Source organism: Epinephelus moara, chromosome 10 (assembly GCF_006386435.1).
Source record: "Epinephelus moara isolate mb chromosome 10, YSFRI_EMoa_1.0, whole genome shotgun sequence".
In the NCBI taxonomy this organism is placed as follows: domain Eukaryota; kingdom Metazoa; phylum Chordata; class Actinopteri; order Perciformes; family Serranidae; genus Epinephelus; species Epinephelus moara.
This window is the reverse complement of record NC_065515.1, coordinates 13,097,214-13,119,432: the sequence shown is the minus strand read 5'-3', so window position 1 is coordinate 13,119,432 and position 22,219 is coordinate 13,097,214. Positions and strand designations below refer to the sequence as shown.

General features: G+C 41.8%; 1 protein-coding gene across 2 annotated transcripts; it reads right to left on the bottom strand.

The window, feature by feature from the left end:
* Positions 1 to 502: 502 nt before the first annotated feature.
* Positions 503 to 10,849, bottom strand: creb3l3a (cAMP responsive element binding protein 3-like 3a). Of its 2 annotated transcripts, none has more exons than XM_050055184.1 (10): positions 10,692 to 10,849; positions 9,982 to 10,098; positions 9,561 to 9,807; positions 6,775 to 6,908; positions 4,718 to 4,828; positions 4,508 to 4,614; positions 3,943 to 4,011; positions 3,670 to 3,754; positions 3,037 to 3,130; positions 503 to 1,270 (listed from the first exon to the last, which is right to left on the bottom strand). In XM_050055184.1, exons 1-10 carry the CDS (start codon positions 10,710 to 10,712, stop codon positions 954 to 956), a joined length of 1,302 nt encoding a protein of 433 aa, XP_049911141.1. In that variant the 5' UTR covers positions 10,713 to 10,849; the 3' UTR covers positions 503 to 953. The 2 variants fall into 2 exon arrangements, with proteins under 2 accessions (XP_049911141.1, XP_049911142.1); XM_050055185.1 differs by having other exon boundaries at positions 9,561 to 9,804.
* Positions 10,850 to 22,219: the final 11,370 nt, after the last annotated feature.

Here is a 22,219-nt window from a genome sequence, read left to right as displayed (position 1 = left end):
TCAGTTTCTACTGTGGCTCATTTAATCACAGAATTAGATGTCCAGCCCTCCCTTGAAGTGAAGCTGAGCTAACCACAGAAAATGTCAACCTGAACATGTCAGACCATTAGATTAAATTCTGGCCCAAGTGGCTGCGAGGATAAGAACACTTTCATCCCATCACTGTGTGGTCTGCGCTGACAGGCCAGACACAATGAGAGCTGTGGACACAACAGCCTGTCTTCCACGAGTAAATACATCAACATGTCAATTATTGGACCACAAGTCTGAGTCATGAGATAAGAGGTCATCTGTCCCACCTTTGGCCCAGTTCTCTGTCTCCCTCTCTGCTGACATCAAATCTGGGCTACTGTACTCGCCCTTTGAGAGATGGCTTGTCTAAACTTTGGATCATTTCACCGTCGAGGGAAATATTGCACTGTGTGTGTTGAGTCGCTTTTTAATTAATAAAGCTCTAAAACTTAACAGAGAAAATGAATCCACAGTGTTTTGAACCCACTGATCTTGTTTTGCTATTTTTTTTATTTAAGGCAGTTTTATCCCAGAATTAATCCCAACAGTTTCAATCAACTCCTCAATGAAAACATGTTTTCAAAATCCTTTTAACATTTTACAAATTATCTGTTGAGATCAAAACTGTACACATGATCACAGCTGTGTTTGCCCAGTCTCAAACACACTAATTTACACTGACATTTTATCAAAGCCAGGAGACAATGGATACACAGCTCAACAATTTCAGTGTAAGATTCAAATCCATATTCTGATATGAAACAGTATCACAAATAGGGAAAAGGAACACAGACTGAATATATATATTAAAGACAACAACAGGAATGATTAAAAGCTTATTCCCCTGTCTGTGTAAACAGCAGCCCCAGATAATTCCCTGCTCTACTGTCAGGAGGAGGAAGATTGGGGGAATTCATGGAGGGATAATTTATTCATTTCTTTTACATGTCATCGGCATGTGGCCGCAGCCTGGCAGAGCGATGCGGATCCAAGGTCAAAGTAGCTATGTAACCGGTAATTGGGTCTACATGGAAATGACCCATCCTATCTTCCTGACTGCTGTTCAGAGACGTGTGCTCCAAACTGGACTGATCTTGATTCACTCCCAGCTTTCCCATCATGGCAGTAATATCTTCCAATCCCTGGTCTCCTGGGTGATGCCGGTGCAGAGGCTCTGATTCATCCTCAGCAGAGAATGGGGATTCAATGACATGCAGCACACGAGAAGCCTGTAGGTTCTGCAGGGACCGTGACTGGACTGTGTGAGAATAAGACAGAGAGAAGATAAACAAGTTCAAGCCTCTGTGGATATGCAGCTCTGCTTATTATTACTATATCTCCACGCTGGCATTACAAGCAAGTGGGTTTCAGTGTGCCAGCCCAGTTGTCATGAGAAATTGATTGTATTGTGCGATTCTGCATTAGATTTGCATGTATCATATCAATGTTTCTAAAGTGACGCACTACAAGTGACGTAGTACATCAGCTGACTTTGCCATCAGTAGGGGAGAGGATGTTGCGTCACCTAGGTGAGACGCCTGCCAAGCTGTAGACCTCTGTTAAAAACCCACATACAACAACACTGGTTGTCTTTAGGCGATCCATCCGAGTGTTTCCAGTGTTGTTTGTGGAAATGAACCTTGGTGGATTTAGCAGCACATCACAGCATTTCCCAGCGGCATTTGGGGCACCGAACCTGGGTGTTTTTTTCTATCAAATGTGGGTGTTTTTCACAGAAACATGGCAGTGTTTCCCAGCAGTGTTTGAGCCACCGAACCTGGGTTATTTTTATAGACACATCACGGCAATTTAGCCACCAATCTTTGGTGTTTTTCGCCAACACATTGCAGCGTTTCCCAGCAGCATTTGGGGCACCGAACCTGGGTATCTTTCATTGACATATGGCAGCATTTTGCAGCTGTGTTTGAGCTACCAAACCTGAGTGAATTTTACGGACACATTGCAACGTTTGAGCCACCAAACCTGGGTTTTTGTCATCAACATGTTGCAGAGTTTCGCAGCTGTGTTTGAGCTACCAAACATGGGGGATTTTTAAAGACACATTACAGCGTTTCTCAGCGCGGTGGTTAAGCCTGGGTATGTTTTACCAACACATTGGAGCGTTTCCCAGTGGCAGTTGAGTCAACAAACTTGGGCGATTTTTTTACCATCACACTGTGGCGGTTCTCAGTGGCGTTTGAGCCACAAAACATGGGTGTTTTTTTTTTTTTACAGACACCAAACCTGGGTGTGTTTTGCCAACACATTGGAGTGTTTCCTAGCAGCCTTTGAACCACCAAACCTCTGTGTTTTTTATCAACACACTGCGGCGGTTCTCAGTGGTGTTTGAGCCACAAAACTTGGGTGTATTTTACCAACCCATCCCTGCATTTCCAGCAGCTTTTCTGCCAACAAATGTGGGTGTTTTAAGCCACAACAACCATAACCAAGTGGTTTTTGTGCTTAAACCTAACTACATCTTCACCACAGCCTTGTTGAGAAAGCTCGCATGTCTTTGCATGTTGTGAGCACATCAACTTTAAACCTGAAGACATTAAAAGCTCTGAAACCTTGTGACATAGCCTTTAGCACTCTGGAAAACTGCAGCACCTGATTTTTCGAAGCTGTCAAACAGCTTATGGTAACAAATGACACCTTGTTGCTCTGCAAACCCTGACCTTGCCTCATAATTAGAAATTGACATTTCAGGGGTTGTGCCAATAAATCTATTAATAAAGCAATAATTAATGGTAATTTATCACAAGCTGTTGACAGAGCAATACCTTAATAACCGTAATGATAATGTATGGCTATGGTACTCTGTGCGCTGGCTCTAATCTTTTAAGTTTTAAGTTGACAGGAACTCCTCAGACAGGCGGAGCTGGCTGTGTGGCTCCACAGGTATGAACCCTTCCAGCAGTGGGTGAGACTGCAGTTCTAACAGGCTCCTCAGATGTGACAGAGAGGTGCTGGATTAGTTGGCAGGCGGGCAAACAAAGCTATTTGGCGCTGAAGGTTACTCACTTCTGACTGGACTGAAGTCTCCTTGGCTGACCTTGGTGTCAGAGAAAGGCTTGAGGTTGGGGAACAGGATTAATGAGAAGGACAGCAGAAGCACCTGAGAATGTGATAATAAAAACATGGGGAGAAAGAAAGTTAGACTAAGGAAATGACACTGAAAGTAAAGTTGTACATGACAATCTTTGTTCTGCATTGTTGAACTTTTTTATGGCTCATGGTTTCAATATTCCTTCTTTGAATATACTCTTTATGCAACACTGAAGAAACAGTAATCATTTTCTTGCTGTGCTTTTTTGCAAAGCAAAGAATTCTGTGACTGGGAACTGAGACTCATTCATATTTATAGATTAAAAGTTAGGTTTTTAAAATTCTGCTCCACTCATGTTGCCTCGAGTCTTGCGCTTTATTCCATTGGAGTGATCAAAGGCAATGAATGGTTTCAGGAACAGCCTACTGTGCCCCTTTGTGTCCTTTGTGCTGTCTTGTCCATTGTGTACATATCTAGATTGGCCTTTCTCCATGGCTAATCCGGCTATGATGGTTGTTGCTATTTTGCTTGCTATGACGGCGAACAATGAGTCATATGTATCGTCTGGGTTTATTTATCTGCTTCGCACACATTCATAACATTCATACCAGAACACACGTCCCAGTCTGGGCTGGCTTGTTAGATGTATTCATGACCATCGCCTGCAGCCTGCGCAGCTGTTCCATCAGTGACCTGCGGACAAGATTGGGAAAAACGAAATACAATAAGAAAAGAAAAAATAAAATTTTAAAGACAGATGAAAATTATTGGATTAAGGATTTGAGGGAAGTGAGTGAGGTACGATGCTAAAGGCAGTTTCTGAGGGGAGGTAATGCCAAATGAAACATTGTCAGTAAATAGGAGAAGTCACACTCTCTCACATGTTGAATTTCTCCAGCTGGGACACCTTCCTCTGCAGCTCCTGGTTGTGTGCATTGCAGGCGGCCATCCTATAGGAGATGATACACAGGGTCCAGTGTTTAAAGACTGCATCCACTTTGCATTACTGGCACGTTTTTCAACGCTACGAGTACCATATGTCTTAAATTAATTTCCCACCTGTTCAGCACCAGACACTCAGAATTCACATGTATGCCCTCGCTCACACTACATTACCATGCAGTGATAACATATTGAAGATAAAATGGATAACATACCTAAAGCAAGTTTCAGGTCTCTGCAAGGTGATGTTTTTAATATTTATTATCTATATTTTAAGCATTTATGAGGGGTTGGGTTAACGATATCTGACAGAGGCCAGAATCAAACCAGGAGGTCATGGCTACATGGCACAGCGGACACATCATCATAATGTGATGAAATTAACTGTCCAACGGCTGCCAGGAGGGCATTCAGGGTTTATTTTAGGAAATGGTGAGCATATTGAACATGTTGTTTGTACACGTAAAACAATCCTCATTTTCTTTGTATGAATCAGATTCTTACCTGCTCTCCAGCCCGTCAATATACTCCTTCTTCTTCTTCCTGCTCTCCTGAGCAGACTGCTTGTTGCGAATCTTTCTGCGTATTTTCTTCAGAATCCTTTCTTCGTACTAGATTAACAGAAGAATGATCATTTTCATTTTGCGCCCCTTGGGAGATACACTCTGGGAGCTGATAATTGTTCTCATTGTTGAGGCATTGATAGCATTTTACCTTTGTAAGAGGTAGTTGGCTGGGCAGAGTCACCCCCTCCTTTGCTAAAAGCTTCTTCTCATCTTCATTGAGAATCAACTCTTGAATGGACTGTTGGGATGGGTGTGGGGCCTGTTGGCAAGATATGAATACTAATATTTAAAACATAATCTCCTCTGTGTGATTAAATTTTCTATCTGCCCCCACCTCCTTCTCCACCCCTACCTTTCTCCCTAAAGCCTTACAGGAAGTAGTTAAATGAGTGCAGACTATCAGGCCACCTGCATCATTCCCATTTCATGGCTACCTCAAAGCAATTACGGTGTGGGAACATAAGTTGCATTCTGCCACTCTCTCCTTCATCTTATTAAACTGGGCTGCAGAGATGGAATCAATACCATCCAATATCAATACTGCACACCGGCAAGTTTCAGACGCACAAACACATTATTCTGCTCGTGGTGATCTTGTGTGGTCACTTGAAAATGTCAAGTTTTAGGAATATTTTCTTTGGGATTATTATTTGAGAGATATTTAATATGGTGCAGCACGGGGCGGCACAGCGGCGCAGTGTTTAGCAACTGACAGCATGGAAGTTGAGGGTCAGTGGTTGTGTCATCTAATGGACGGTGCAGAATAATACTGTCTCTACACAAATTACTATTTTGCTATTTCTCTGAACTTGAAAGAGGTCATATCTCAAAAATCAACAACATCAACTTTGACATAATACAAACTTAAAGGGAGAGTTCACCCAAAAATCTAAAATATTTCTCCTCTCCTCCTGCAGAGTGTTGAAGATATCAGAGAGATAACTATTTTCTTCCTACCAAACTACACCGGGCAACTGTATTTAACAGAAGGAAGTATGTATCTACTCATGGACAGAGACTCATGCTTGTGACACCGTGGGATAAAAACATCAATGCCGTCCTCCTTGGCTGAGCTCTAAGGACCCGGTCTCACTCCAAAGTCGTTGAAATCCAGCACTTGGTCAGTGACTTGCGGCATCAGACACTGACTTAAGTCCTTAAACATCGTGGCTGGTCGCCCTTATACTGTAGTTTAAGGATGCTCGGCAGCGTCAAGGGGAAACGCTTCAGGACAAGAACGAAAGTTAATGCAACAAAAGTCTGTGTGGGGTGGGCAGGAGGGGTGGTGGATGGGTCCAACAAACACCAACTTTCACCAGGGAGAGCAGTGTTCGTGACCTGTAAGATGATAAAGCCAAACTCTGTTCTTTTTTCCTAAACCTAACCACACAGAACAGCCAACACACCCAGGGTACCTTGCAGATCGTATCTGGGCGCGAAAGTCCATGAACCAAACGTCGATAAATGACGTGGTCCCAGTGAGAATGTGTTGGCTGTAATGTTAGCTAGCTTAGTGGTGCTAGGTGAGCTAGCAGTAGATGCACACTTCCTTCTGCATGGTGATACAGTTGGCAAGTGTAGTTCAGTAGAAAGAAAATAGTTCCTATGAAACTGCTCACAACAAGGTCTGTGGATTATCTTGAGAAACCGGGTCATGATTTCTGGAAAGAGACATTGTTGTTGAGTCTTTCAAATGTTTTTTTAGCACTTTGAGCACCACAAGCTAAGTGCTGTCTAGTTCCATTATATTTGTGAGAAGACAGACACCTCTACAGTCGATATCTCCAACACCCTGCAGCTCACACCAAAACAATCTAGATTGATAAACAACTCTACAGGTAAGAGGAAAAATGCGTCATTCTGATTTTGGGGGGAACTGTGCCTTTGAATATTTCTGTGTATTTCTCCTCTCTGTATCAGCATACAAACCTGAGTGCTGCTGAGAGGGTTTTACATGCTTAACAATCCTTCCCTAAAAATAAAAGTTTTAAAATAGCTAATTTCATTTGCAATTCCAAAAGGTCCCTCCCCTTAGTGAATCCAGGGCCTCAGTGAACATAGTCACCCAATTTCCCTGCTTTCATCAAAATACACAAGCACACACTGGCTCACACAAAAGATAAACAACAGGTCCTGTTGACATTTGATACTATCGATCTCTGTATCACCCCCACAACAAACTCACCACAACTGGTACACACTTACGGGCTCTGGTGTGCCAGACAGTAGCAGATCCTTGACAGTTAGCGGGAAGGCAGAGGACATCTGCGGTCTGTGTACATCAGAATGATATTGTGTAATCCTTGTCCTGTCTGTTGGGAATCCAGGCTGCCATCCATCTGCTCCCACACACACAGACACACACACACACACACACACACACACAAACACACAGTTATATGCATTAAGATCATGCAAACAAAAATCAGTACGACATGCTAGTGTCATTATTTGGATTCTTTGATAAACAACATAAAAACATGAGAAATGACATTTGGAGCCTGAACGTTACGCAAATACCGATTACTCTGTTTGGGCCTTAACATGTGTGCTTTTCATCAGCAGTGACATCAGTGTCTTTGATAGTTTGAATACTCTTGAACTCAGACACAAATAGTGTGTTTGATCTTACTTTATATCCTGTGATACAGTAAATCCAGGGCCCAGTTGTTCAGAACTAATCTGATGGATTGGATTGGATCAAATCTTGAAAATGGGTTGCTCAAAAGGAAAAAAGGATTCTGTAATCAGATTTAATCACACAATCCAGTTTTGGTTTTGATCTGGATCAAAGCTTCAGTATGTGTTGTTCGAAACCTTTTATTAGGATTGGGATTCCTTTGATCCAAAATATTTTTTACCTTGATCCCAGCAGAAGAGTGGATTCAGGGTGGATTTCAGAAACAAAATGTTACAAAACTTTTGAACTGATCAAATATATACACCCATTTATATTTTGCATTTGATTTGTTTTACCATAATCAAGTGGACAAAGTACACATTAGGCACCTATCAAGCCTTTCAGTACACTTAAATTGAAAAAAAGACCTGTGTCCACATTAGATAATCCCCCAAATAGCTGTCAATATAAAAAAAAAGTTATTTATCAAATATAGATTTTAGCTTTTAATGATTTTAACTTTGATTTATCACTTAATGTTCATTACAATATCACAGTCAAAAGTAGTTTATAACACTGTGTCCTCAATGCTCCATGGTGGGTATTCTACATGTTGTTCTTTACATAGCTGGTAGCCTATATTGTGATATGTAGTCTCATTTATAGCACTGGTTATCCAGATTTGGAAATCTTGAAAGTTTGTATCTGGGTCAGGGTGATCCAGTCCGATATTGTTTTAAGAAATTGGCACAAAAGTAAGATGAATCAGCAGATCCTGGATAGCAAAACATAGGATTTCAATGTCCAGATCACTCTGATCCAGTTTAGTTTTTCGAACAACTCAACCTTGTCTCACTCCGCCAGCGACATCCGTCTTCAGACACCGACAAAAAAACAGCTGTCCTTTCACGTTGGCATGATACACAACTGGTTTCCATTATTGTTTAACAGCTTTCCGACTTTCACCCGGGAGGCTTGTGTTCGCTTTCTGTGAGATTATAAAGCAAACCCTGTTCTTTTTTCCTAAACCCAATCACGTGCGACTGTTAGCAAAACTTTACCATGTGTGCTTGTTGTTGAAAGAAAAAATACATCAATTCAAGGTGTTGTACCGACGTAGCGGCACAACGTTTATTTTGAAAGAGACGGTATGCAAACTGTACATTTTGAAAGCAGACAGTGCATGTAACAGGCAGAAGTTGACATGGCGTCCCAGTACGTCAACAACCGACGCAACCAGGGTACTTTGCATGTCAAATGTGGACGTAGAAAGTCCACGACCAAACGTCAATATGTGACAGTACGTGATGTGTCCGTTTGCCTCTCCCTTGCGCCAGTCCAGGCCCACTCCTCGTCCTTGCATAGTTTCAAAGTTTATACAAAAGTGCCTATTATATTGTCATGTATTATTCATAATGATGACTATTATTATTATATCACTTAATTTTATTCTTTCGTTAATGTATTATTATTTTGATTATATTGCTATTACAGAAGATGTATCTAATGTCTCTTTAACATCAATGTAGTCCCTTTTTCTCTCCCTCTCTGCCACACATACCATAGCCTATTCTCTTGAGTCAGTGACCACATACACACACCGCTGCCTCACACACAGACATAAAAGCATGAACACACACACATTACCCACACATACCCTACGTGAAACAACCTAATCTCTAGTCCTGGACTCTTATCATATCACTACATACATCACCATAACTGCTTTATGTTATTGTCTGTATGTCTGTCAACTGCATCTGTCCTATTCACTTTCAATGTACATATTGTTTAGTCACAATATTTCACAAAAAAAAGAAAGCACCAAATTGGTACATATCCCAGCTACAACATGTAGTTTGGAAGGCTGTGATTATTTGTCGAATGGGCTTAAGGGAGTAAAGAAGGCAGTGATCTTGAGCAGTTTAGTAGGGAGGCAGGTTGGGATGTTGGATGGGTCACAAAACACATGACTTTCCCTGGGACTTTCCCAATTAGATGGGTGTTCAGGACTGGATGAAATCTGAGTGAACTTTGAGTCATTTTAAGATATGGCTTCACCATGTTTCTTTTCACAAACCTAACCACTATCTTTACTTGCCTACTTGCCTAACCTCTGTAACTTTAAGTAAACTACGTAAGTTTATATGAAGGATGTAATGTCATTTGTGGGACGCTAATTCGTAGGATATCGTCTTTTGGTTTCGGATTGTTGGTCAGATAAAACAAGACATTTAATGACACCTCTTTGGACTCTAACTTGTGACGAGCATTTTTAAAGAAGAAACCTGTAGATGAATCAATGATGAAAAGATGATAAAGATGTTAAAATGTTTCCCTTCTGTTTTTCAGGTGGATATTTCTGACTCACTGAGGTCAATGGAGATGTCGGCTTCCAGGGCTGCCTTGGTTTGTGGCCTCGTACCAAAATACTGAGCGTCCTCAGGGGGGCTCTCGGGGCGCTGGGGGCTGTCCATCTGGTCCGAGGGAGGGTCCTCACTGATCCCACTGTCACTGGGGGAAGGGGACCAGAGAGGCGAGCCTGACACAGAATCATTTCCACTCAGGAGGGCATTGAGGAAGTCATCATCTGTCTGTTCGGCCGGCTGCAGCATCTGCTGGGTGAAAAACCCTAAGCTATCATTAGGCTGTCTGTATGAGATGACAACACAGTGAGATAGTCTTTTAAAAACCCACAGAGCATGTCATGGTGGAACCGCACAGTACATACAAAGCAAACAGCTATTTCTAGCATATATGAGTGATATTAAAAATCCCACAGTCTCACACACATTTGATTCCTGGACTGGCCAGGTGTGGTGGTTGCCATGGCGTCCCGTTTCCTCATGACGGAGAATCCCATCGTTTTGATCAAACAGCCAATCGAGCAACTCGATGCCATCACAGCCCTGAAATGAGATCATGACATTCAATGACAGCACACATGCACACCATGTCTTTGATGCTTTCAGAAGCAAAGACAGCAACAATATGAAGGTTTCATATGCTGCCACAGCTGGGGACTGCTTCTTACTGCCAACGACTCGCCATGATCCTCCCTGAACACACCATACTGTGTTGTACGTTCCCAAAATCTGTCTGATGTCTGTCAGTCTCTTTAACAATGTTACTGTAATAATTATGTCCAGTCAATGTCTTTTTTTTTTTTTTTTTTAGATATTTTTTGGGACTTTGTAGCCTTTAATGTATAGGACAGACAAGTGTGAAGGGGGGAGAGTGAGAGGGAGTGACATGCAGCAAAGGGCCACAGACTGGAGTCAAACCCGGGCTGCTGCGGCAACAGCCTTGTACATGGGGCGCCTGCTCTACCACTAAGCCACTAGTGCCCCATCAATGTAATTTTAAAGCAAGTATTTCTCTGTAAATTGAGGATTTTGATATACGCTTTAAATTTGCTCTCAAGCCTGAACTTTGCTCTTGCCCCAGTAACCCATAACTGGCAAACTACAATGCGATAAAAAGATCATATTTGGTTATTTACCTGATCTGGGTAGTGCTCCATAGTTTCCGTGCTTTGGCGGCACACCAGAGAAACCCCTAAGACAACAGAGACCCAGACAAAATATCCAATGCACTTTGTTGTGCCGTTGCTTTGTCTCTGCTCCTAAAGAGCCTCCACTGTACCTTTCAGCTCTTCTTCTCGGGTTCAAAGTTCAAACTCCAACTCAACACACCCAGCCAACCGGCTTGCTCTGTCCCCATTGGCTACGAGGAGATATAATCTGAGTGGTAGCCAAGAGTACACAAATAAGGAACTTCACAAGACGTCTATCTGGAGACGGAGGCCATGAAGTCTGCGCTAAGATGTAAAACACCATATGGGTCAAAGTCTGTTGTTTCTTTTCCTTTTATTTTTTTGATAGCTTATTGACAGAAGGATAGCTCTGACCTTTGGCATATATTATAACACAATGGACACACAATGGCTAGAGTGTAGAAAACAAAAGTTACACTACTTCATATTTGTTAAAAAGAAAAACAGTATCATGTTTAGTTGTTTGGTAAAGTGAGTCAATAAACAATTACACCCACTTTGCATGTTAGTGTGTTATGGCAGTTTATGAGGCAATAGTTTATTCGGGGATTCATTTATTTGCAGAATAAGTGGGACCAATGAAAGGCGACCTGAGGCCAATTTCAGTGCTAATCAGTCTCTAAGGTGGTTTAAGACATGAATGTACTGCAGAGTAGTGGCTGAAAACATAATTACATGGAAACAATTTGCAGTTTTTCTTCATAACCTAAGCAATTTGTCTGAGGGTCTAATTATTTTTTTCATCAAAATTTTAAAACCCAGCATGCTCCAACAAGTACACAAATAAATTAATTCATCATAGAGGACACCTGAAAGCACAAAAACATCAATATTAAATAGAAGACCCTCCGATAACCTACAGCTCTGGTGTTTGGTGTCACTTCAGTTTAGCTGTGACTCATGAGGACAATGGTGAGAGAGAATGGTGGATAAAACAAAGCACACATCCACAGCAGTGAGCAGGGCAGAAAGGCTGAAAGGTACGTTAGTGACGGCTGTTTAGTTTGTGTTTATACGATAATGGCATTTAACAGAGATGTATTTACTAGACTGAAAGAGCTCAGAAAGCTCGTGGGATGCAGCAAACTTGCCGCTTACACACAGTGGTGGAAAGAAATGACACTGATACTGTGCGACCATTAACATAGTTTTTATATAGTAGAACACAGAAATGCTGAAAAACAGTTTAACAGTCAAACTCCGCAGTTCAGTACTGCACTGCTCGGTCTTGTCATATTTTCAGCGCGCCAAAGTCACTGACTTTGCTTTACCCGGACTTGAACAAGTCAGTTTCAGTCAGCCTGTAATTCCTGCTTTGTACAAAAAAACACTGATTATGTTAGGTTTTATGCATTTAACATTTTTAAAAAAAAGAAAATTTCTCTACTTTTTACACCCCTTATTGGCAGAAATGGAATATAACTTACCATAACTTACACATTAGTGTATAATCACTTGAAAATAAATGGACCTGCACTTGTATAGCGCCTTTCTAGTCATCTGACCACTCAAGCCGCTTTTTACACAACTGTACGAGTAACATTCACCCATTCACACACACATTTACACACTGGTGGCCGAGGCTACCATACAAGGTGCCACCTGCTACTCAGTTTTTAACACAATCACACGCTGATGGAACAGCCATCAAGTGCAATTCTGGGTTCAGTATCTTGCTCAAGCATACTTCCACACGACCTGCTCTACCTCTGAGTCACAGCCACCCTGAGAATCGCTGTGTTCACGTCACCGTAGAAAAAGCTGTTTCTTGTTCGCTGTGTTGCACCGCCATGCTCCTACAGTTGCCTGGAACGGACAAACCAAACACTGGCTCTAGATGGGGCCTCTGCGACATCATAAAAACACTGATTTTGTATTTTTAAACTGCTTTGTTGTGTGAATTTATCGGTTTAAATGACCAGGTCTGCTTGTTTTACAGAGGAAGAGACCTCTGTGGATAATTCAGCTCAGGGTAAAAAACTCCAAAGCGTATGGATCTGATGTCAGAAAAAAAAAGGTGAGCACACATTTGAAGGTGCTGGGCTAGCTGCCCGTCTCCGACATGCTAAACAGCATCGGAGGAACATGGATTTAAAATGTACAGCTACTTTATTCAGGTTTGGGGGGTTTTCAACCACACCACTCTCATGACCGTGAAGTAAATGTGAAGTTACAGGCAGCAGCAGGTTAGCTTAGCTTGGCACAAAGACCGGAAACACTGGGAAGCAGCGAACCTGGCTCTTGTAGGTAGGTAACAAAATTCCTTTAAACCCCAGAGCTTCTCTCCCTTCACCAGCGTAACCACCACAAATCAAAACCTTTATGATCTTACATCAATAAATCAGAACCACCTCTTTTTTATGCTCCACCAAAATCTCACCCTCACATCCTCTATGAGCTCACTGCTGCCATGTCGAAAGGTAGAACGAGGTCACCGCCTGTAATCATCATTTCATCAGAGTTACTGATATCATGCATTGCAGTTGGAGATGAGTTTATTTGACTTGGCATCGTGGGCCTGCTGTGGGGAAGGCTCCCTGCCGCAGCGCTACAGCGTAACACATGATAAATAACGTGGGGAGAATAGCAAACAATTGCCCTGTTTTTAGTAATACAGCCTCAGCTGGGGGGATCAAACAGATCAGAGCTAGAGGAGGCGGAGGGGGTGGTGGAGAGGGCTTTTTGTGAAGCAGTAGCAGTAGCAGCAAAGCAGCAAAGCAGCAAAGCAGCGTCAGTGAATATGAGCACTAAGACTTGATTGGTATGATAAGGTCGTTGTCAGCTGACACAGCACAGAGTTAGAGCGTCTTGCCGGGACTAGTCTAATGGGTTTTCATAAAAGAAGCATTACGTAATTGTTATTGCTTTATTATCTGATGGAAGAAGGTTCCAAAGGGCAAAAGCTCTGTAATTACTCCCCGAGCTGTTTTTGAAAACTTCAGCTGTGAGAAGCGTCTCTGTGAAATGAGGAGTTCAATACAAGCAGAGAGTGAGTTTCATGGTCTTCACTCCAGGAATCTCACTCATGCTGCGGCAGATTTGTCATCACTCAAAAGTTCTGCCACTTATTTTAATTTTACCTTTTCCATATTTTGTGCCAAGTTATGAAAATTGAAAGGCAGCAGTAAAAGTTTATTAATATGAGCAAGGACAAATATGATGTATACTAAAGGTGTGTTGCAGGCATGTGCACAGATAGACATTTTGCTCCCTGTCTAGATAAGTGCCCCTTTTGCAAGACAAATTTTTTCTATTTCTTCTAATGATTTTCTGTTTTAGTTTTTAAGTTTGGCCCGTGGCATCTGTTCATAGTTAAGTGTGTTGAATGCCCGACAACAGCGTTTGAGTCGAGCCCCCGTCTCTCCCTCTTTTCCCTCATGGCAGCCGCACGCAAATCGAGCGCCCTGTAGAGCAGCATCACGTCTCCCTCCCACGCCTCTGCATTGTTTGTCACTGTTCCGTAATTAAACCACTATTAAAATATCTCAATGCAGCCAGTTTAATTTAGGCAATAACCCACCATTAACACCAAGTAAGCCTGGCATGAAACCACACCATTTCCCTCCAGCTCTCTGCCTTTGGGTTTACCAACAGACACTGAATTGCTTTCCAACTTCTGTGCATCTTTTTAAGCCAAAACTCTACCTGAAATAAAATAAAGTTTATGTCTCCCACGTTGCATCTGTGATAATTAAGTTAAACAAAAGCTTATTTAGAAGATGATTATCAGAATTAGCGCCTGACTATTCCTAAAAGAATGGAGGAGAAGACAGTGAGGTGTAATGATTTAGTACAAAACTTGGACTCGGGGCGTCGGTGGCTTAGTGGTGGAGCGGGTGCCCCATATGCGGGCTGTTGCCGCAGTGGCCCGGCTTCGACTCCGGCCTGTGGCCCTTTGCTGCGTGACTCTCTCTCTCTCTCTCCCCCTTTCACAATTAAAGGCAAAAAATGCCCATAAAAATATCTTTTAAAAAAAAACCTTGGACTCAGTTGCAGAGGAAAACACAAAACACCAAGAACAGTTTATCAAATCTAAATCTTTGCTGAGGTGGTCAGGGGTTATATGCATGAAGGCAGTCAGCAAAGGCAGAAAAATCTCAGGGAAATCACACAAAAAGCAAAGTCCATAAATCCAAGCAGAGTCAAAAACCAAGCAATCAAACACGAGGAAAAGGATGGAGAACATGAACACACTAGGGTGAAAATGACAATGGGATTTAAATACACAAGAGCTGATTACTAACTACACACAGGTGAATGGAACAAGACACAAGTGAAACACATGAGGTAATTTACAAAGGTGGGAAAACTCAGGAAGTAAAAGAAACACTAAACATGATGAGAGGACACCGACACATGACAGAATATCACATGAGGAGAGGAGAAGAACATTTTTAGTTGAACACAGGCCTACTTTGTAGTTTGGTGGGAAGATTAATTTATAATTATATTAAGTCAGAGAACAGGGTTTTTTAATTTTGTATAAAGATTTGTTGATTGTAAATGGTTGTTTACTTTATAGACCACTAAACTGTACCACTAAAATGTGGCATTGTTTTCTTTGTTGTTGCCTGTTATAAAGAAATGATAATTGTAGAAAGTGAATGTGTAGCAGCTGCTAGGTTGATATAGTATAGATATTTAGACATCTCATAAGTAAGCTCGACAGACATTTCCCAATAAAAGATAGAAACCTCTCGGCAGGATGCACTATAAGCACATGTGCAAAAATAAATGCCCTTTTTTCCCATTTGAGCACCTGCCCTGCAAAATATTTGTGCTGTCACTCCTAGGGTGGAAAATATGCTGCCTGGGCATTGCTCTTGGCTTCACCACAATGACACCAGGAGCATCATTTAGTGTTTGTCTAAGCCTCACTGGACTTTCCACCACCTCCAATGTAAACCCACCCACATCATTTTTAGACACTCAGAGCAACAAACATAGTTTAAAGAGTATGAAAGTCCACTCGTGGTGGGCAGAAGGTAAGGTGGATTGGTCTAACACCGGACTTAGACCCAGGAGAGCAATGTTTGACACCAACAAACAACAACACCAGCTGCGACATTTCTGGCATTCAAAGCCAGGTGATTTTTTAAGCAATGCGCTTCTGCCTTTTTTGGACCCATTTGTGGCACTCCAAGCCAGTTTTTTGTTTTATTTGGGTTTTTTAGCAATGCGTCACCGCCCTTTTTCCAGTCACATTTATGGCACTCCAAGTTGGGTGTTTGTTTAGCAACATGCTGCTGCTTTTCTGGCCATGTTTGTGGCACTCAAAGCCACAGGTTTTTGGGTTTTTTTTTTGCAACATCCACAATCTTTTCCTAACTATAACCAAGAAGTTTTGTTCTAGTCTAACTGCAGATCCCTTCTTACTGCTCTATTTGTGCCACTCAAAGGTGGGTGGTTTTTTTAGCAACATCTGCAGTCTGTTCCTCACCATAACCAAGCAGTTTTGTTGCCTAAACATTATCGCCGACCTCCTTGTACCACTGACCCTTCTGCGGCAAATTACACAGAAGAGCGCAAAAGGTACATTTTTGTAACACTCAGGGCTTCTGCCCAAGTGGCACAATATGACAAGTAGGGATGAGATCACATTGGAAATACTGTACTAAATGTGAAAGTAAGAGAAGAAATAAGCTTTTGCCACAGTAGTGAAGTGAGTCCAGGAATGGTAATATCGACTGGTTGGTCAGTCCACCACTTTGGTCCAAACAGAAATATCTGAACAACTATTGGATAAGTTGCTGTGAAGTTTTGTACAGACGTTCATGCTTTCCAGAGGATGAACCCTACTAACTGTTGATCCTCTGACTTTTTCTCCTCACACCACCAGCATGTGGAAACCTGTGATTTTCTGTGAACTGTCTCAACAGCTATAAAATGGATTGTCATGAAACTAGCCAGAGACTTTTTTAACACAAGAAAAAATATACAAAACAACTCAGACAAAAACAATGGATGAAATCAGAAACAATGGTGGCCATGACACCACAACACAATCACATACATAAAGGAACAATAGAGCTATAATTATTTTGAAAATCAAGAGAGAAGAAGGATTTCTTAAGCATAAACACATCAACAACAGAAAGGAAAAACTATCAGGAGCACAAAAGAGCAAGGACCTAGGCATAGATGTATACAGTTTTTCAGCTTTATGTATTTTCCATATATATATATATTTTAGTGACAATTAGCTCGATCCATCCGTCCATCTGTCCATCTGTCCATCCATCCATCCATCCGAAGTCGGGTCGCGGGGTCAGCAGGCTGAGCAAAGCACCCCAGAGTGTCCCTCTCCCCAGCAACACTTTCCAGCTCCTCCTGGGGGACCCCAAGGCGTTCCCAGGCCAGACAAGATATATAATCCCTCGAGCATGCTCTGGGTCTGAGGGTTGGGACATAGATGGACCAGTAAATTGATCCAGCACAGCGCCCGCATCACTGCAGATGCCGCAATAAAATGACTACATAAACAATATCTGGAATCAGTGAGATAAAACAGATAAAAAGTGAGCTAAATTACTTCCTGGCTGAATCTTTGCTTATTGGAACTGCATGCTAGGCTCAATCCAGCAATTTCTGGGCACAAACATAAACATAAATTCAAGTGACCTTCTTCCAAAACACATTTTATTATATTGAATAACAGTAATCAACAGAGTAAACTGTGCTGCGTGAGTCTCTTGTTTGTGAGTGGTTGTGGGGCTGGGATGTACTGTACAAATACCAGGAGCATAATGTGCCGCTGTGCACATCCTTCACCTATGCCTCAGGAGATATTGCCTTCAAACTATAAGGTCAGCAGTCTGACAGCACTGTGAAATATTCATTTGAAGGTGTAAGGATGGATGCAGTTGGATACTTGACTTAGTGTTACTACAACACCTACTTTTCTATTGACTGTATGTCAGACCATTTCTATTCCAATTCTCTAGGGGCGATTTTTATTTCTAAGACAGGAATGGTTGCCAACCTCGTGCAGGGATGAGATCCCTGCAGGGAAAAAATAAAAGCTAAACATGCATAATGAATGACTTGGATACACTCAGTGCCTGTTGTTGTTGATGAGTTGAGATGACATTTGACAGAATGCTATTAATTTCCCATTTGAACACTACTTTTCACTTGGTTTCGTACTCCAGAAATCTGAAATGAGGGTCAGATGACAACGTAGTTGTAATTGAAAGCAAGGGGGGGGGGGATATGGTAATGAGCCTCTGAAAAAGACATTGTGCTGAGATTTACAGATGCTGAAGACCAAATGCCAATCATTACAGTAAATGCCAGTCTGACAAGAGCTGTAACACTGCAAGACCTCAGGTGGTATGCATAATTTAAAGTCCCCCTACAGACACATTTTAAAGTAATTACTAAGCCTATAGTAATACTTATATTCTGTTTTACATAGCTTTCCCACATAACAGTTAAAAAAAAATCTCTGAAAAGGTGCCCGAAGCGAATCTACTCTCTCCATCATTGGGAAATTCTGGATCTGGCCTCCACTCCACCCACCACTGCTGCTTGAATTTCATTTCCCTAGTGCTGCTCATGCTATAGGTTAACTGGCAATGCACATCAAGCTGGATAATGTTGGCGTTAAAGAAAAAATTAGAGAGTTCAGCTGTCAGACCTAGACTCAGATGAGGAGTCTGTTTTGCACCAAATTCAGCAACTAGCAGACTTAGGCCCCGATCACACAGAAAGTGTTTTAGCAGCTGGAGGTGCCTTTTTGTAATTGTTTTTAATGAGAATCAAACTTTTTCCTTGCGGTTTTTGCATTGCGATGCGCCTCGCGTTTCTGTGTCTTAGGAGCCTGGTGTTTTTGCTGGAGCCCTCTGAACTCCTCAAGTTGAAAACTTTTCAACTCTTTTCAAAAAGCACCCCATATCATTTCTTTCTTTCCTTTGTCCGATGGGATGATTTGAGAGGCAGGCCGCCTGTGGTGGTCACAACAACAAGTTTACAGTTGGTAAAAAAATGGAGGAGAAATTGGTGGTAGTGGTTGCTGGAGAGTGAAACGGCCCGACAATAGACAGCAGGATGTCAAACTAAGCTAGAGTCATCCTAAAATATGCCTGGAAATGGCCATCATGGAGGCGAAGCTCCTGGACCAACTAGTGGTACTCCCCGTGATCCACCCTCTTTTTTAGGGTCTCATGTATCCACACAGATCTCCGTTTCCCAACACATTCTTACTCCTACCTCATCACATATGTTTGGTCATGGACCTTCCATGTCCAAATATGATGTGAGAGGTACCCTGGCTGTGTTGGTTGTTGATGTTCTGGGACACCGTGTCAAGTTCTGTCTGTTACATGCATTGTCTTCTTTCAAAATACACTTCCGTTTTCACAGGAAATTTACAGTTTACATACAGTCTCTTTCAGAATAAAAGCACTACATCAGTACAACAACGCGAAATGACTTTTTTTTTTTCCTGCAACAACTAATGCACGCGGTTGGGTTTCGGCAACAAAAACATGGGGTTAGGTTTAGGAAAAAAGAACAGGGTATGGCTTTATAATCTTACAGGATGGGTCTCTTGGGGAAAGTCAGTGTTTGTTGGACCCATCCACGAATATTCCCACATACCCTAGTCAGAATTTTACCACCTTAACTTTCGTTCTTGTCCCACTGCGGTGCCCCTTGATGCCACCGAGCGCCATAAAACTATAACAGCAACTGGCCGCAAATCATGCCAACATTAAAGAACAGCTTTTTTTGTCAGTGTCTGACGCCGCAAGTCACAAAACGTCCACTATGCTAATGCTAACTCTGCTCTCTGTAGTGACAAGTCTGCTCTGCGCTGGAGGTGTCAGGTTTCTTTACCAGTGTTTTGTTGAAGTCTGTTATCCTCTGAATATGTGTTTTCCGCATGAAACAGCGATTAGTACTTGTATTCGTTATATACCTAATGTAGCTTGCCTGGTGTACTTTTAAATCTCTACTTTTTAGTTTTAGAGAAATGCACAGACGGGCGGCACGGTGGTGTGGTGGTTAGCACTCTCGCCTCACAGCAAGAGGGTTGCCGGTTCGATCCCGGGCGTGGGAGCCCTTCTGTGCGGAGTTTGCATGTTCTCCCCGTGTCAGCGTGGGTTCTCTCCGGGCACTCCGGCTTCCTCCCACAGTCCAAAGACATGCAGATTGGGGACTAGGTTAATTAATAACTCTAAATTGTCCGTAGGTGTGAATGTGAGCGTGAATGGTTGTTTGTCTCTATATGTCAGCCCTGCGATAGTCTGGCGACCTGTCCAGGGTGTACCCTGCCTCTCGCCCGATGTCAGCTGGGATAGGCTCCAGCCCCCCCGCGACCCTCAAGAGGATGAAGCGGTTAGAAGATGAATGAATGAATGAATGAAATGCACAGACGTCGCCCCCTGAGGTAGAGGAATGTGAAAACACCTCTCTAGTGTCAAACTTTGAACAGATACAAGTCAGTGTAGTCAAGGTCAGACATTTTAGGGGACATAAACATAAGGAAAATGCATTTCTGTGTGAAGAGGGACTTTAAAAAATCCCACAAAACACCTCTGATATGAAATTAATGAGAATCCCTGTTCTATAACAGTATGGGATAAAATCTGGCAATGGCACAACAGCTTGGCTGACAGATGTGTCTTCATACATGAATATTGTAATTGTTCTAGTGGCATCCTTTCAACTAAAACCTGCCGCTTTTACTGTGGTGCTTGAGGATGGGTATGTTTCATACAGATTTTCATGGATGCATGTGTAATAAAGAGTGATAATGGTGATTTTATCCCTGTTTACAGCCATTAGAAAAGTTTTTATCATCTAATGTTCTCATGCAGTGTATTGCAGAAAGATTTAAGGCAACTAAACTTATCTGCGTTTCATTCTAACTGTTCTAAAAGGATCCTGGGGCAGCGTTTTGCTTTTGCATATCACTATATGCCTTTTATCAAAGCCTCACAATACATTTGGCTACTCTGAAGCTTTTTTTCCCCATGCAGACAAATAATGAGAAAAAACAATTTTGCTGAACAAACCACCACAGACACAGTTAATACTGCATGTACCAAGCATACAAAGTACCATTCAAGGTCTGGGTCTGAGGGACTATTAGCATATCAGATCAGCAATGTGACAATAGGCTCATTTGCATTAAGTCCCTTGTGTGAGTTAAGTTCAACATCAAGGCTGTATGAATAACTCTGATCTGAGATCTGTGTGATGTCGGGTTTTTGTTTTTTTTAGGACAAAGTCTGTTGTCAGAGGCTCAACACGCTGGGTGAAAGAAGAAATAAGGTCATTTTTGATACAGCAGAAAAAAAGGGCTTAAAGTATTACAAGAGAAAGTTTTCTTAGACCTGAAGTTCAGCAGTACTTGCCAGCAGCACTGAATAGATTAGTCAATTATTTCATCAATGGATAATTATTCAGACAACTGCGACAATTGTTTAACTGTTAAAACCACTTATCAAGTAGAGGTAGCAAAGCTGGTTTAAACTTTTTAAATATTGTGAGTTTCTTCATTCCATATTATTTGGTAATATGTGATGAGCATTTGTCATAATGTTACAAGTTGGCTCCTTCTTGCAATAACAGTGTAAACTCACAAAAACATGTCACCTTGAAGGGTTTTATTCAGCCAAGCTACAGATTAACATAAATATAAAGAAACTAGAATTATCACTTTTCCGAGTGAATGCATCTGCGAAAGCTGTCAAGCTGCACTTACAGTTTACATTCATGTCTGTGAAAACATGGATACTACACACACATCTTCTCCGCGGCAGCACAGAGGATCTATACAATTGACACAGTTTCAGGGCAAGCAGCATTGATTAGTGTCACCAGTTCAGTATCTGACAAAATGTCTGACCTTCTGTTCCTGAGATATGGTGTTACATAATGGCCAGAAGAGTGTTTATAAAGAGCATTATGATGTCACTGTGAAGTTGACCTTTCACCTACTTGTTGTATCCTATGAGACATTTGTGTGAAATTTTGTTATAATTAGCAGATGAATTCCTGAATTATGGCCAAAAACATTTTGCAAGGTCACAGTGACCTTGATCTTTGACCTTTGACTACCAATTTCTAATTAGTACACTCTTGATAAAAAAAATTTTTTTTTAAAAATCAACTGGCCAGCTCACTCAGTGTAAAAGTCTATGGTGCAGGCATGCAGTCCAAAAATGCATCCAAGGTTCTCTGACTGTAGGTAAAAGTCCTCTGTTGATTCATGGATAAACCAAAATGTTGCGACTGGAGAGTCTTCAACCCAGTGCTATTTTTCCTTCATTATCAGTACATTCTTGAGTCCAGGTGGACGTTTGTGTCAAATTTGAGGAAATATCCTCGAGGTCTTCTTGAGGTATCATGAAATTCACAAAATGAGATAGAGATTGATGCAAAGTCACAGTGACTTTGACCTTTGACCACCAAAGTCTAATCAGTTCATTCTTGAGTTCAAGTTGATGTTTATGCCAAATTTGAAA

What these genes read in the sequence shown, in the direction of transcription:
- creb3l3a (XM_050055184.1), bottom strand. Translation starts at nt 10,712, where the DNA reads ATGGAGCACTACCCAGATCAG. An exon ending in TGGAGCACTACCCAGATCAG is followed by an intron (nt 10,099 to 10,691) that starts GTAAATAACCAA and finishes ATCTCATTTCAG; the next exon opens with GGCTGTGATGGCATCGAGTT. An exon ending in CAGCTGGAGAAATTCAACAT is followed by an intron (nt 3,755 to 3,942) that starts GTGAGAGAGTGT and finishes TCTTGTCCGCAG; the next exon opens with GTCACTGATGGAACAGCTGC.